This window comes from Salvelinus fontinalis, chromosome 14, assembly GCF_029448725.1.
Source record: "Salvelinus fontinalis isolate EN_2023a chromosome 14, ASM2944872v1, whole genome shotgun sequence".
In the NCBI taxonomy this organism is placed as follows: domain Eukaryota; kingdom Metazoa; phylum Chordata; class Actinopteri; order Salmoniformes; family Salmonidae; genus Salvelinus; species Salvelinus fontinalis.
The window spans coordinates 11881393-11897902 of record NC_074678.1 but is presented as its reverse complement, the minus strand read 5'-3'; the positions used below and the strand labels follow the sequence as shown (position 1 = coordinate 11897902).

At 50.1% G+C, this 16510-nt stretch overlaps 1 protein-coding gene and 1 long non-coding RNA gene across 5 annotated transcripts in view; both read left to right on the top strand.

Moving 5' to 3' along the window:
- LOC129869489 (protein Jade-3-like) overlaps window positions 1–16510 on the top strand; it is a 44267-nt gene that overhangs the window by 4541 nt on the left and 23216 nt on the right. The window contains exons 2-5 of the mRNA XM_055943947.1: window positions 5335–5393; window positions 6615–6674; window positions 13334–13416; window positions 14171–14328. Of these exons, the coding sequence (XP_055799922.1) occupies window positions 6626–6674; window positions 13334–13416; window positions 14171–14328 (290 nt within the window). The 5' untranslated portion in view covers window positions 5335–5393; window positions 6615–6625. The remainder of the gene's footprint in view (window positions 1–5334; window positions 5394–6614; window positions 6675–13333; window positions 13417–14170; window positions 14329–16510) is intronic.
- LOC129869491 (uncharacterized) lies at window positions 14335–16373 on the top strand. Of its 4 annotated transcripts, none has more exons than XR_008761918.1 (3): window positions 14335–14869; window positions 15002–15595; window positions 15779–16373. It is a non-coding gene; the product is annotated as an uncharacterized LOC129869491 (long non-coding RNA). The 4 variants fall into 4 exon arrangements; XR_008761919.1 differs by having other exon boundaries at window positions 14335–15051; window positions 15103–15595; XR_008761917.1 differs by having other exon boundaries at window positions 14335–15177; window positions 15218–15595.

Sequence of the window (16510 nt, the reverse complement as noted above, 5' to 3'; positions counted from 1 at the left end):
TACAGTAGACCACATTACAGGGGTACTAGGGGTGTTACAGTAGACCACATTACAGGGGTACTAGGGGTGTTACAGAATACCATATTACAAGGGTACTAGGGGTGTTACGGTAGCCCACATTACAGGGGTACTAGGGGTGTTACAGTAGACCACGTTACAGGGGTACTAGGGGTGTTACAGTAGACCACGTTACAGGGGTACTAGGGGTGTTACAGGGGTACTAGGGGTGTTACAGGGGTACTAGGGGTGTTACAGAATACCATATTACAGGGGTACTAGGGGTGTTACGGTAGACCACGTTACAAGGGTACTAGGGGTGTTACAGTAGACCACGTTACAAGGGTACTAGGGGTGTTACGGTAGCCCACATTACAGGGGTACTAGGGGTGTTACAGTAGACCACGTTACAGGGGTACTAGGGGTGTTACAGTAGTCCACATTACAGGGGTACTAGGGGTGTTACGGTAGACCACGTTACAGGGGTACTAGGGGTGTTACAGGGGTACTAGGGGTGTTACAGGGGTACTAGGGGTGTTACAGAATACCATGTTACAAGGGTACTAGGGGTGTTACAGTAGTCCACATTACAGGGGTACTAGGGGTGTTACAGTAGACCACGTTACAGGGGTACTAGGGGTGTTACAGAATACCATGTTACAAGGGTACTAGGGGTGTTACGGTAGCCCACATTACAGGGGTACTAGGGGTGTTACGGTAGACCACGTTACAGGGGTACTAGGGGTGTTACAGTAGTCCACATTACAGGGGTACTAGGGGTGTTACAGTAGACCACGTTACAGGGGTACTAGGGGTGTTACAGTAGACCACGTTACAGGGGTACTAGGGGTGTTACGGTAGACCACATTACAGGGGTACTAGGGGTGTTACGGTAGACCACATTACAGGGGTACTAGGGGTGTTACGGTAGACCACATTACAGGGGTACTAGGGGTGTTACAGAATACCATATTACAGGGGTACTAGGGGTGTTACAGGGGTACTAGGGGTGTTACAGGGGTACTAGGGGTGTTACAGGGGTACTAGGGGTGTTACAGAATACCATATTACAGGGGTACTAGGGGTGTTACAGTAGTCCACATTACAGGGGTACTAGGGGTGTTACAGTAGACCACGTTACAGGGGTACTAGGGGTGTTACAGTAGACCATGTTACAGGGGTACTAGGGGTGTTACGGTAGACCACATTACAGGGGTACTAGGGGTGTTACAGGGGTAATAGGGGTGTTACAGTAGACCATATTACAGGGGTACTAGGGGTGTTACAGTAGACCATGTTACAGGGGTACCAGGGGTGTTACAGTAGACCATATTACAGGGGTACTAGGGGTGTTACAGTAGACCATGTTACAGGGGTACTAGGGGTGTTACAGTAGACCATGTTACAGGGGTACTAGGGGTGTTACAGTAGACCATATTACAGGGGTACTAGGGGTGTTACAGTAGACCACGTTACAGGGGTACTAGGGGTGTTACAGTAGACCACGTTACAGGGGTACTAGGGGTGTTACAGTAGACCATGTTACAGGGGTACTAGGGGTGTTACAGTAGACCACGTTACAGGGGTACTAGGGGTGTTACAGTAGACCACGTTACAGGGGTACTAGGGGTGTTACGGTAGACCACATTACAGGGGTACTAGGGGTGTTACGGGGGTACTAGGGGTGTTACAGGGGTACTAGGGGTGTTACAGGGGTACTAGGGGTGTTACGGGGGTACTAGGGGTGTTAAAGGGGTACTAGGGGTGTTACGGTAGACCACATTACAGGGGTACTAGGGGTGTTACGGTAGACCACATTACAGGGGTACTAGGGGTGTTACGGTAGACCACATTACAGGGGTACTAGGGGTGTTACAGTAGACCACATTACAGGGGTACTAGGGGTGTTACAGTAGACCACATTACAGGGGTACTAGGGGTGTTACAGTAGACCACATTACAGGGGTACTAGGGGTGTTACAGGGGTACTAGGGGTGTTACAGTAGACCATATTACAGGGGTACTAGGGGTGTTACAGTAGACCATGTTACAGGGGTACTAGGGGTGTTACAGTAGACCATGTTACAGGGGTACTAGGGGTGTTACGGTAGACCACATTACAGGGGTACTAGGGGTGTTACAGGGGTACTAGGGGTGTTACAGTAGACCACATTACAGGGGTACTAGGGGTGTTACGGTAGACCACATTACAGGGGTACTAGGGGTGTTACAGTAGACCACATTACAGGGGTACTAGGGGTGTTACGGTAGACCACATTACAGGGGTACTAGGGGTGTTACGGTAGACCACATTACAGGGGTACTAGGGGTGTTACAGGGGTACTAGGGGTGTTACAGTAGACCACATTACAGGGGTACTAGGGGTGTTACGGTAGACCACATTACAGGGGTACTAGGGGTGTTACAGTAGACCACATTACAGGGGTACTAGGGGTGTTACAGTAGACCACATTACAGGGGTACTAGGGGTGTTACGGTAGACCACATTACAGGGGTACTAGGGGTGTTACAGTAGACCACATTACAGGGGTACTAGGGGTGTTACAGTAGACCACATTACAGGGGTACTAGGGGTGTTACAGTAGACCACATTACAGGGGTACTAGGGGTGTTACAGTAGACCAGTCAGTCTTTCACCAATGGTGAGTCCTGTGTTTATTCAAGTTGCAATGTCTTGGTCAATGAACTGCAATGTCTTTGTCAATAGATAGTGTTACAGTACAATTTGTGTTTCTCGTGTTGATGTACAATACCAGCAGGATCATATTGTCTAGTGGTCAGGGTTCCCCTACCAGCAGGATCATATTGTCTAGTGGTCCCAGCCCCCTACCAGCAGTGGTCCCAGCCCCCTACCAGCAGGATCATATTGTCTAGTGGTCCCAGCCCCCTACCAGCAGGATCATATTGTCTAGTGGTCCCAGCCCCCTACCAGCAGTGGTCCCAGCCCCCTACCAGCAGGATCATATTGTCTAGTGGTCCCAGCCCCCTACCAGCAGGATCATATTGTCTAGTGGTCCCAGCCCCCTACCAGCAGGATCATATTGTCTAGTGGTCCCAGCCCCCTACCAGCAGGATCATATTGTCTAGTGGTCCCAGCCCCCTACCAGCAGTGGTCCCAGCCCCCTACCAGCAGGATCATATTGTCTAGTGGTCCCAGCCCCCTACCAGCAGTGGTCCCAGCCCCCTACCAGCAGGATCATATTGTCTAGTGGTCCTAGCCCCCTACCAGCAGGATCATATTGTCTAGTGGTCCAGCCCCCTACCAGCAGGATCATATTGTCTAGATGTCCCAGCCCCCTACCAGCAGGACCATATTGTCTAGTGGTCCCAGCCCCCTACCAGCAGGATCATATTGTCTAGTGGTCCAGCCCCCTACCAGCAGGATCATATTGTCTAGTGGTCCTAGCCCCCTACCAGCAGGATCATATTGTCTAGATGTCCCAGCCCCCTACCAGCAGGACCATATTGTCTAGTGGTCCCAGCCCCCTACCAGCAGGATCATATTGTCTAGTGGTCCCAGCCCCCTACCAGCAGGATCATATTGTCTAGTGGTCCAGCCCCCTACCAGCAGGATCATATTGTCTAGTGGTCCCAGCCCCCTACCAGCAGGATCATATTGTCTAGTGGTCCCAGCCCCCTACCAGCAGTGGTCCCAGCCCCCTACCAGCAGGATCATATTGTCTAGTGGTCCAGCCCCCTACCAGCAGTGGTCCCAGCCCCCTACCAGCAGGATCGTATTGTCTAGTGGTCCCAGCTCCCTACCAGCAGGATCATATTGTCTAGTGGTCCCAGCTCCCTACCAGCAGGATCATATTCTCTAGTGGTCCCAGCCCCCTACCAGCAGGATCATATTGTCTAGTGGTCCCAGCCCCCTACCAGCAGGATCATATTGTCTAGTGGTCCCAGCCCCTACCAGCAGGATCATATTGTCTAGTGGTCCCAGCCCCTACCAGCAGGATCATATTGTCTAGTGGTCAGGGTTCCCCTACCAGCAGCCATTGACAGGGTTCTCCTACCCACAGCCATTGACAGGGTTCTCCTACCCACAGCTATTGACAGGGTTCTCCTACCCACTGCCATTGACAGGGTTCTCCTACCCACTGCCATTGACAGGGTTCTCCTACCCACAGCCATTGACAGGGTTCTCCTACCCACAGCCATTGACAGGGTTCTCCTACCCACAGCCATTGACAGGGTTCTCCTACCCACAGCCATTGACAGGGTTCTCCTACCCACAGCCATTGACAGGGTTCTCCTACCCACAGCCATTGACAGGGTTCTCCTACCCACAGCCATTGACAGGGTTCTCCTACCCACAGCCATTGACAGGGTTCTCCTACCCACAGCCATTGACAGGGTTCTCCTACCCACAGCCATTGACAGGGTTCTCCTACCCACAGCCATTGACAGGGTTCTCCTACCCACAGTTATTGACAGGGTTCTCCTACCCACAGCCATTGACAGGGTTCCCCTACCCACAGCCATTGACAGGGTTCCCCTACCCACAGCTATTGACAGGGTTCCCCTACCCACAGCCATTGACAGGGTTCCCCTACCCACAGCTATTGACAGGGTTCTCCTACCCACAGCTATTGACAGGGTTCCCCTACCCACAGCTATTGACAGGGTTCTCCTATCCACAGTTATTGACAGGGTTCTCCTACCCACAGCTATTGACAGGGTTCTCCTACCCACAGCTATTGACAGGGTTCTCCTACCCACAGCCATTGACAGGGTTCTCCTACCCACAGCTATTGACAGGGTTCTCCTACCCACTGCTATTGACAGGGTTCTCCTACCCACAGCCATTGACAGGGTTCTCCTACCCACAGCCATTGACAGGGTTCTCCTACCCACAGCTATTGACAGGGTTCTCCTACCCACAGCCATTGACAGGGTTCCCCTACCCACAGCCATTGACAGGGTTCCCCTACCCACAGCCATTGACAGGGTTCTCCTACCCACAGCCATTGACAGGGTTCTCCTACCCACAGCTATTGACAGGGTTCCCCTACCCACAGCTATTGACAGGGTTCTCCTACCCACAGCTATTGACAGGGTTCTCCTACCCACAGCTATTGACAGGGTTCTCCTACCCACAGCCATTGACAGGGTTCTCCTACCCACAGCTATTGACAGGGTCCCCCTACCCACAGCTATTGACAGGGTTCCCCTACCCACAGCCATTGACAGGGTTCTCCTACCCACAGCTATTGACAGGGTTCTCCTACCCACAGCTATTGACAGGGTTCCCCTACCCACAGCTATTCCATCTATGGACTCATAATGACATGAGCCGTTGTAATCTGTCCACAGGGATGAGAGGAGGTTTGTTGGAGTGCACCAGAGGAAGACTTTGTGACGTGACATTAATGGTGAGTTGTCTCCGTGCTGCTTGCTGATGTGTCGGCATCAAGTAATTGTCTCTGTCCCCCTCCCAGTTATGGGTGGAGTGGTGAGCTCTACAGCAGACTCACACAACTCAATCGCTGGTTGAAAAACTGTTTTCTGCCCTCTCCCAAAATAAATATAGAATTTTGTAGATAAGTGTTTCCTTTGGAAAAGGTGTTAGCTGTGGGGGATAAGTTAGCAGGGTGTTGAGGGGTCCCACTGTTTTGTGGTGTTTCCTAGGAACCTAGGTATTGAAAAGCTTGGTTTTGGTGACCTTTTTAAAAACAAACAAAAAATAAAATCTAAAATATAATTTCCACGCCCAGAAATGAGCTCAATAACATATTGGTAAAATGATTAAAGTATACCGGATGTCATCTAAGATTGAGCTATCTACAGAAACACAACAGAGACCTTTCTGAAATAAAAATGTTCTTTACGTCAGGATGAAACGTCTCAGGTCTTAGCTCTGTCATGTCTTCCACCTCTGATGTCTCCTCTCCTCCCTGTAGGATCCGTCAGGATGAAAGGGCTCAGGTCTTAGCTCTGTCATGTCTTCCACCTCTGATGTCTCCTCTCCTCCCTGTAGGATACGTCAGGATGAAAGGGCTCAGGTCTTAGCTCTGTCATGTCTTCCACCTCTGATGTCTCCTCTCCGTCCTGTAGGATCCGTCAGGATGAAAGGGCTCAGGTCTTAGCTCTGTCATGTCTTCCACCTCTGATGTCTCCTCTCCTCCCTGTAGGATCCGTCAGGATGAAAGGGCTCAGGTCTTAGCTCTGTCATGTCTTCCACCTCTGATGTCTCCTCTCCTCCCTGTAGGATCCGTCAGGATGAAAGGGCTCAGGTCTTAGCTCTGTCATGTCTTCCACCTCTGATGTCTCCTCTCCTCCCTGTAGGATACGTCAGGATGAAAGGGCTCAGGTCTTAGCTCTGTCATGTCTTCCACCTCTGATGTCTCCTCTCCTCCCTGTAGGATACATCAGGATGAAAGGGCTCAGGTCTTAGCTCTGTCATGTCTTCCACCTCTGATGTCTCCTCTCCTCCCTGTAGGATCCGTCAGGATGAAAGGGCTCAGGTCTTAGCTCTGTCATGTCTTCCACCTCTGATGTCTCCTCTCCTCCCTGTAGGATACGTCAGGATGAAACGGCTCAGGTCTTAGCTCTGTCATGTCTTCCACCTCTGATGTCTCCTCTCCTTCCTGTAGGATACGTCAGGATGAAACGGCTCAGGTCTTCAAGCAGCAGTGACAGTTCTGACAATGAGAGTGAGTTCACTTTCTGCATAAACTTCATGACCTAAAACGACATGTGATATTTTTTTATACCTAGTTGTCTTCGGAGACCCCTTGACTTTTTCCACATTTTGTTACGTTACAGCCTTATTCTAAAATGCTGATGAAATGTTATTCAATACAATCTACACACAATACCCCATAATAAAAAAAGATGACCAACTTTTTGGACATTTTTGATTGGACATGATTTGGAAAGGCACACACCTGTCTATATAAGGTCCCACAGTTGACAGCGCATGTCAGAGCAAAAACCAAGCCATGAGGTCGAAGGAATTGTCCGTAGAGCTCCGAGACAGGATTGTGTCGAGGCACAGATCTGGGGAAGGGTACCAAAACATTTCTGCAGCATTGAAGGTCCCCGAGAACACAGTGGCCTCCATCATTCTTAAATGGAAGAAGTTTGGAACCACCAAGACTCTTCCTAGAGCTGGCAGAACGGCCAAACTGAGCAATCGGGGGAGAAGGGCCTTGTTCAGGGAGGTGGCCAGGAACCCAATGGTCACTCTGGAGCGCTGTCAGAGTTCCTCTGTGGAGATGGGAGAACCTTCCAGAAGGACAACCATCTGCAGCACTCCACCAATCAGGCCTTTATGGTAGAGTGGCCAGACGGATGCCACTCCTCAGTAAAAGGCACATGACAGCCCGCTTGGAGTTTGCCAAAAGGCACCTAAAGACTCTCAGACAATGATTCTCTGGTCTGATGAAACCAAGATTGAACTCTTTTGCCTAAATGCCAAGTGTCACGTCTGGAGGAAACCTGGCACCATCCCTACGGTGAAGCATGGTGGTGGCACCATCCCTACGGTGAAGCATGGTGGTGGCAGCATCATGTTGTGGGGATGTTTTTCAGCAGCAGGGACTAGGAGACTAGGCAGGATCGAGGGAAAGCTGACGGAGCATTGTACAGAGAGATCCTTGATGAAAACCTGCTCCAGAGTACCCAGGACCTCAGACTGGGGTGAAGGTTCACCTTCCAACAGGACAACGACCCTAAGCACACAGCCAAGACAATGCAGGAGTGGCTTTGGGACAAGTCTCTGAATGTCCTTAAGTGGCCCAGCCAGAGTCCGGACTTGAACCAGATCGATCATCTCTGGAGAGACCTGAAAATAGCTGTGCAGCGACGCTCCCCATCCAACCTGACAGAGCTTGAGAGGATCTGTAGAGAAGAATGGGAGAAACTCCCCAAATACAGGTGTACCAAGCTGGTAACGTCATACCCAAGAAGACTCCAGGCTGTAATCACTGCCAAAGGTGCTTCAACAAAGTACTGAGTACAGGGTCTGAATACTTATATAAATATGATATTTCCATTTATTTTATTTGATAAATTAGCAAAAATTCCTAAAAACCTGTTTTTGTTTTGTCATTTTGGGGTATTGTGTGTAGATTGAGGGGGGGGGAACAAATCCATTTCAGAAAAAGGCTGTAATGTAACAAAATCTGGGAAAAAGTCAAGGGGTCTGAATACTTTACCAAGTGTTTGTTGCATGTTTTGCATTTTCATCTTGACAAAAAAATCAGGTCAGGCGTGTACCAGGGTTGGCTCAATCTGAAACGAAGCCAGTCAATTCAGGAAGTTTTAAAACCTGTACCAGGGTTGGCTCAATCTGAAACGAAGCCAGTCAATTCAGGAAGTTTTAAAACCTGTACCAGGGTTGGCTCAATCTGAAACGAAGCCAGTCAATTCAGGAAGTTTTAAAACCTGTACCAGGGTTGGCTCAATCTGAAACGAAGCCAGTCAATTCAGGAAGTTTTAAAACCTGTACCAGGGTTGGCTCAATCTGAAACGAAGCCAGTCAATTCAGGAAGTTTTAAAACCTGTACCAGGGTTGGCTCAATCTGAAACGAAGCCAGTCAATTCAGGAAGTTTTAAAACCTGTACCAGGGTTGGCTCAATCTGAAACGAAGCCAGTCAATTCAGGAAGTTTTAAAACCTGTACCAGGGTTGGCTCAATCTGAAACGAAGCCAGTCAATTCAGGAAGTTTTAAAACCTGTACCAGGGTTGGCTCAATCTGAAACGAAGCCAGTCAATTCAGGAAGTTTTAAAACCTGTACCAGGGTTGGCTCAATCTGAAACGAAGCCAGTCAATTCAGGAAGTTTTAAAACCTGTACCAGGGTTGGCTCAATCTGAAACGAAGCCAGTCAATTCAGGAAGTTTTAAAACCTGTACCAGGGTTGGCTCAATCTGAAACGAAGCCAGTCAATTCAGGAAGTTTTAAAACCTGTACCAGGGTTGGCTCAATCTGAAACGAAGCCAGTCAATTCAGGAAGTTTTAAAACCTGTACCAGGGTTGGCTCAATCTGAAACGAAGCCAGTCAATTCAGGAAGTTTTAAAACCTGTACCAGGGTTGGCTCAATCTGAAACGAAGCCAGTCAATTCAGGAAGTTTTAAAACCTGTACCAGGGTTGGCTCAATCTGAAACGAAGCCAGTCAATTCAGGAAGTTTTAAAACCTGTACCAGGGTTGGCTCAATCTGAAACGAAGCCAGTCAATTCAGGAAGTTTTAAAACCTGTACCAGGGTTGGCTCAATCTGAAACGAAGCCAGTCAATTCAGGAAGTTTTAAAACCTGTACCAGGGTTGGCTCAATCTGAAACGAAGCCAGTCAATTCAGGAAGTTTTAAAACCTGTACCAGGGTTGGCTCAATCTGAAACGAAGCCAGTCAATTCAGGAAGTTTTAAAACCTGTACCAGGGTTGGCTCAATCTGAAACGAAGCCAGTCAATTCAGGAAGTTTTAAAACCTGTACCAGGGTTGGCTCAATCTGAAACGAAGCCAGTCAATTCAGGAAGTTTTAAAACCTGTACCAGGGTTGGCTCAATCTGAAACGAAGCCAGTCAATTCAGGAAGTTTTAAAACCTGTACCAGGGTTGGCTCAATCTGAAACGAAGCCAGTCAATTCAGGAAGTTTTAAAACCTGTACCAGGGTTGGCTCAATCTGAAACGAAGCCAGTCAATTCAGGAAGTTTTAAAACCTGTACCAGGGTTGGCTCAATCTGAAACGAAGCCAGTCAATTCAGGAAGTTTTAAAACCTGTACCAGGGTTGGCTCAATCTGAAACGAAGCCAGTCAATTCAGGAAGTTTTAAAACCTGTACCAGGGTTGGCTCAATCTGAAACGAAGCCAGTCAATTCAGGAAGTTTTAAAACATTTACCAGGGTTGGCTCAATCTGAAACGAAGCCAGTCAATTCAGGAAGTTTTAAAACATTTACCAGGGTTGGCTCAATCTGAAACGAAGCCAGTCAATTCAGGAAGTTTTAAAACCTGTACCAGGGTTGGCTCAATCTGAAACGAAGCCAGTCAATTCAGGAAGTTTTAAAACATTTACCAGGGTTGGCTCAATCTGAAACGAAGCCAGTCAATTCAGGAAGTTTTAAAACATGTACCAGGGTTGGCTCAATCTGAAACAAAGCCAGTCAATTCAGGAAGTTTTAAAACATGTACCAGGGTTGGCTCAATCTGAAACGAAGCCAGTCAATTCAGGAAGTTTTGAAACATGTACCAGGGTTGGCTCAATCTGAAACGAAGCCAGTCAATTCAGGAAGTTTTAAAACATGTACCAGGGTTGGCTCAATCTGAAACGAAGCCAGTCAATTCAGGAAGTTTTAAAACATGTACCAGGGTTGGCTCAATCTGAAACGAAGCCAGTCAATTCAGGAAGTTTTAAAACATGTACCAGGGTTGGCTCAATCTGAAACGAAGCCAGTCAATTCAGGAAGTTTTAAAACATGTACCAGGGTTGGCTCAATCTGAAACGAAGCCAGTCAATTCAGGAAGTTTTAAAACATGTACCAGGGTTGGCTCAATCTGAAACGAAGCCAGTCAATTCAGGAAGTTTTAAAACATGTACCAGGGTTGGCTCAATCTGAAACGAAGCCAGTCAATTCAGGAAGTTTTAAAACCTGTACCAGGGTTGGCTCAATCTGAAACGAAGCCAGTCAATTCAGGAAGTTTTAAAACCTGTACCAGGGTTGGCTCAATCTGAAACGAAGCCAGTCAATTCAGGAAGTTTTAAAACCTGTACCAGGGTTGGCTCAATCTGAAACGAAGCCAGTCAATTCAGGAAGTTTTAAAACCTGTACCAGGGTTGGCTCAATCTGAAACGAAGCCAGTCAATTCAGGAAGTTTTAAAACCTGTACCAGGGTTGGCTCAATCTGAAACGAAGCCAGTCAATTCAGGAAGTTTTAAAACATTTACCAGGGTTGGCTCAATCTGAAACGAAGCCAGTCAATTCAGGAAGTTTTAAAACATGTACCAGGGTTGGCTCAATCTGAAACGAAGCCAGTCAATTCAGGAAGTTTTAAAACATTTACCAGGGTTGGCTCAATCTGAAACGAAGCCAGTCAATTCAGGAAGTTTTAAAACATGTACCAGGGTTGGCTCAATCTGAAACGAAGCCAGTCAATTCAGGAAGTTTTAAAACATTTACCAGGGTTGGCTCAATCTGAAACGAAGCCAGTCAATTCAGGAAGTTTTAAAACATGTACCAGGGTTGGCTCAATCTGAAACGAAGCCAGTCAATTCAGGAAGTTTTAAAACATGTACCAGGGTTGGCTCAATCTGAAACGAAGCCAGTCAATTCAGGAAGTTTTGAAACATGTACCAGGGTTGGCTCAATCTGAAACGAAGCCAGTCAATTCAGGAAGTTTTAAAACATGTACCAGGGTTGGCTCAATCTGAAACGAAGCCAGTCAATTCAGGAAGTTTTAAAACATGTACCAGGGTTGGCTCAATCTGAAACGAAGCCAGTCAATTCAGGAAGTTTTAAAACATTTACCAGGGTTGGCTCAATCTGAAACGAAGCCAGTCAATTCAGGAAGTTTTAAAACATGTACCAGGGTTGGCTCAATCTGAAACGAAGCCAGTCAATTCAGGAAGTTTTAAAACCTGTACCAGGGTTGGCTCAATCTGAAACGAAGCCAGTCAATTCAGGAAGTTTTAAAACCTGTACCAGGGTTGGCTCAATCTGAAACGAAGCCAGTCAATTCAGGAAGTTTTAAAACCTGTACCAGGGTTGGCTCAATCTGAAACGAAGCCAGTCAATTCAGGAAGTTTTAAAACCTGTACCAGGGTTGGCTCAATCTGAAACGAAGCCAGTCAATTCAGGAAGTTTTAAAACCTGTACCAGGGTTGGCTCAATCTGAAACGAAGCCAGTCAATTCAGGAAGTTTTAAAACCTGTACCAGGGTTGGCTCAATCTGAAACGAAGCCAGTCAATTCAGGAAGTTTTAAAACATGTACCAGGGTTGGCTCAATCTGAAACGAAGCCAGTCAATTCAGGAAGTTTTAAAACATGTACCAGGGTTGGCTCAATCTGAAACGAAGCCAGTCAATTCAGGAAGTTTTAAAACATTTACCAGGGTTGGCTCAATCTGAAACGAAGCCAGTCAATTCAGGAAGTTTTAAAACATTTACCAGGGTTGGCTCAATCTGAAACGAAGCCAGTCAATTCAGGAAGTTTTAAAACATTTACCAGGGTTGGGTCAATCTGAAACGAAGCCAGTCAATTCAGGAAGTTTTAAAACATGTACCAGGGTTGGCTCAATCTGAAACGAAGCCAGTCAATTCAGGAAGTTTTAAAACATGTACCAGGGTTGGCTCAATCTGAAACGAAGCCAGTCAATTCAGGAAGTTTTAAAACATGTACCAGGGTTGGCTCAATCTGAAACGAAGCCAGTCAATTCAGGAAGTTTTAAAACATGTACCAGGTTTGGCTCAATCTGAAACGAAGCCAGTCAATTCAGGAAGTTTTAAAACATTTACCAGGGTTGGCTCAATCTGAAACGAAGCCAGTCAATTCAGGAAGTTTTAAAACATGTACCAGGGTTGGCTCAATCTGAAACGAAGCCAGTCAATTCAGGAAGTTTTAAAACATGTACCAGGGTTGGCTCAATCTGAAACGAAGCCAGTCAATTCAGGAAGTTTTAAAACATGTACCAGGGTTGGCTCAATCTGAAACGAAGCCAGTCAATTCAGGAAGTTTTAAAATATTTACCAGGGTTGGCTCAATCTGAAACGAAGCCAGTCAATTCAGGAAGTTTTAAAACATTTACCAGGGTTGGCTCAATCTGAAACGAAGCCAGTCAATTCAAGAAGTTTTAAAACATTTACCAGGGTTGGCTCAATTTGAAACGAAGCCAGTCAATTCAGGAAGTTTTAAAACCTGTACCAGGGTTGGCTCAATTTGAAACGAAGCCAGTCAATTCAGGAAGTTTTAAAACATGTACCAGGGTTGGCTCAATCTGAAACGAAGCCAGTCAATTCAGGAAGTTTTAAAACATTTACCAGGGTTGGCTCAATCTGAAACAAAGCCAGTCAATTCAAGAAGTTTTAAAACATTTACCAGGGTTGGCTCAATTTGAAACGAAGCCAGTCAATTCAGGAAGTTTTAAAACCTGTAGCAGGGTTGGCTCAATCTGAAACGAAGCCAGTCAATTCAGGAAGTTTTAAAATGTTTGAAATAAATAGCTACTACATTTCTGTTTTATTGAAAATAAAGGAATTTTTTCCAGATTGAATTGTAATTTTAGTTTACTTCCTGAATTGACTGCCTTCAATTAGAATTGAGCCCAACCCTGGCGTGTACGCCCGGTTCCTCTCTCAAACTCCCTTTTACCTCAGGTCCTTCCACCTCCTTCTGCTCCTCCAACAAGTATGGAAGCAAACCTGGAACCCCTGCTCCCATGCCCAAGAAACCAGCAGAGGTACAGTATGAGAAGGACACTGTTTCCTGTGTATGGGCTGGTTATCTCTCAGCTTGTTCCCTCATGACAACTCCATAGGGCTCTGGTCAATAGTAGTGCACTGTTTAGGTAATAGGGGGCCATTTTGGACTCTCTCCTCCCTCACTAGGGTAGAATGTCTCTGTCAGCCTGTTGATACCCCCTCTCCTCCCTCACTAGGGTAGAATGTCTCTGTCAGCCTGTTGATACCCTCTCTCCTCCCTCAGCCTGTTGATACCCTCTCTCCTCCCTCACTAGGGTAGAATGTCTCTGTCAGCCTGTTGATACCCCCTCTCCTCCCTCACTAGGGTAGAATGTCTGTCAGCCTGTTGATACCCTCTCTCCTCCCTCACTAGGGTAGAATGTCTCTGTCAGCCTGTTGATACCCCCTCTCCTCCCTCACTTGGGTAGAATGTCTCTGTCAGCCTGTTGATACCCTCTCTCCTCCCTCAGCCTGTTGATACCCCCTCTCCTCCCTCACTAGGGTAGAATGTCTCTGTCAGCCTGTTGATACCCCCTCTCCTCCCTCACTAGGGTAGAATGTCTCTGTCAGCCTGTTGATACCCCCTCTCCTCCCTCACTAGGGTAGAATGTCTGTCAGCCTGTTGATACCCTCTCTCCTCCCTCACTAGGGTAGAATGTCTCTGTCAGCCTGTTGATACCCCCTCTCTCCTCCCTCACTAGGGTAGAATGTCTCTGTCAGCCTGTTGATACCCCCTCTCTCCTCCCTCACTAGGTGTTCAGGAAAGACCTGATCAGTGCCATGAAGCTGCCAGACTCTCACCATGTCTCCCCTGAAGACTATTACCTGCTGGGGGACACCTGGAGACAGGAGTGGGAGAAGGGGGTACAGGTGCCGGCCTTCCCAGAAACCATCCCACACGCCTCCATCAGGTAACCCTCCCACGCCCTCCGTCGGGTAACCCTCCCACGCTCTCCGTCGGGTAACCCTCCCACGCTCTCCGTCGGGTCACCCTCCCACACCGCCTCCGCCGGTTAACCCTCCCACGCTCTCCGTCGGGTAACCCTCCCACGCTCTCCGTCGGGTAACCCTCCCACGCTCTCCGTCGGGTCACCCTCCCACACCGCCTCCGCCGGTTAACCCTCCCACGCTCTCCGTCGGGTAACCCTCCCACGCTCTCCGTCGGGTCACCCTCCCACGCTCTCCGCCGGTTAACCCTCCCACGCTCTCCGCCGGTTAACCCTCCCACGCTCTCCGTCGGGTAACCCTCCCACGCTCTCCGTCGGGTAACTCTCCCACGCTCTCCGTCGGGTAACCCTCCCACGCTCTCCGTCGGGTCACCCTCCCACGCTCTCCATCAGGTAACCCTCCATCAGGTAACCCTCCCACGCTCTCCGTCGGGTAACCCTCCCACGCCTCCATCAGGTAACCCTCCCACGCCTCCATCAGGTAACCCTCCCACGCCTCCATCAGGTAACCCTCCCGCGCCGCCTCCGTCGGGTAACCCTCCCACGCCGCCTCCATCAGGTAACCCTCCCACGCCGCCTCCATCAGGTAACCCTCCCACGCGCCTCCGTCGGGTAACCCTCCCACGCTCTCCATCAGGTAACCCTCCCACGCTCTCCGTCGGGTAACCCTCCCACGCTCTCCATCAGGTAACCCTCCCACGCGCCTCCGTCGGGTAACCCTCCCACGCTCTCCATCAGGTAACCCTCCCACGCCTCCATCAGGTAACCCTCCCACGCCTCCATCAGGTAACCCTCCCGCGCCGCCTCCGTCGGGTCACCCTCCCACGCTCTCCATCAGGTAACCCTCCATCAGGTAACCCTCCCACGCTCTCCGTCGGGTAACCCTCCCACGCCTCCATCAGGTAACCCTCCCACGCCTCCATCAGGTAACCCTCCCACGCCTCCATCAGGTAACCCTCCCGCGCCGCCTCCGTCGGGTAACCCTCCCACGCCGCCTCCATCAGGTAACCCTCCCACGCCGCCTCCATCAGGTAACCCTCCCACGCGCCTCCGTCGGGTAACCCTCCCACGCTCTCCATCAGGTAACCCTCCCACGCTCTCCGTCGGGTAACCCTCCCACGCTCTCCATCAGGTAACCCTCCCACGCGCCTCCGTCGGGTAACCCTCCCACGCTCTCCATCAGGTAACCCTCCCACGCCTCCATCAGGTAACCCTCCCACGCCTCCATCAGGTAACCCTCCCGCGCCGCCTCCGTCGGGTAACCCTCCCACGCGCCTCCGTCGGGTAACCCTCCCACGCGCCTCCGTCGGGTAACCCTCCCGCGCCGCCTCCGTCGGGTAACCCTCCCACGCTCTCCGTCGGGTAACCCTCCCACGCTCTCCGTCGGGTAACCCTCCCACGCCGCCTCCATCAGGTAACCCTCCCACGCTCTCCATCAGGTAACCCTCCCACGCTCTCCGTCGGGTAACCCTCCCACGCTCTCCGTCGGGTAACCCTCCCACACCGCCTCCGTCGGGTAACCCTCCCACGCCGCCTCCGTCAGGTAACCCTCCCACGCCGCCTCCATCAGGTAACCCTCCCACGCTCTCCGTCGGGTAACCCTCCCACGCGCCTCCGTCGGGTAACCCTCCCACGCTCTCCGTCGGGTAACCCTCCCACGCTCTCCGTCGGGTAACCCTCCCACGCTCTCCGTCGGGTAACCCTCCCGCGCCGCCTCCGTCGTGTAACCCTCCCACGCGCCTCCGTCGGGTAACCCTCCCGCGCCGCCTCCGTCGGGTAACCCTCCCACGCTCTCCGTCGGGTAACCCTCCCACGCTCTCCGTCGGGTAACCCTCCCACGCCGCCTCCATCAGGTAACCCTCCCACGCTCTCCATCAGGTAACCCTCCCACGCTCTCCGTCGGGTAACCCTCCCACGCTCTCCGTCGGGTAACCCTCCCACACCGCCTCCGTCGGGTAACCCTCCCACGCCGCCTCCGTCAGGTAACCCTCCCACGCCGCCTCCATCAGGTAACCCTCCCACGCTCTCCGTCGGGTAACCCTCCCACGCGCCTCCGTCGGGTAACCCTCCCACGCTCTCCGTCGGGTAACCCTCCCACGCTCTCCGTCGGGTAACCCTCCCACGCTCTCCGTCGGGTAACCCTCCC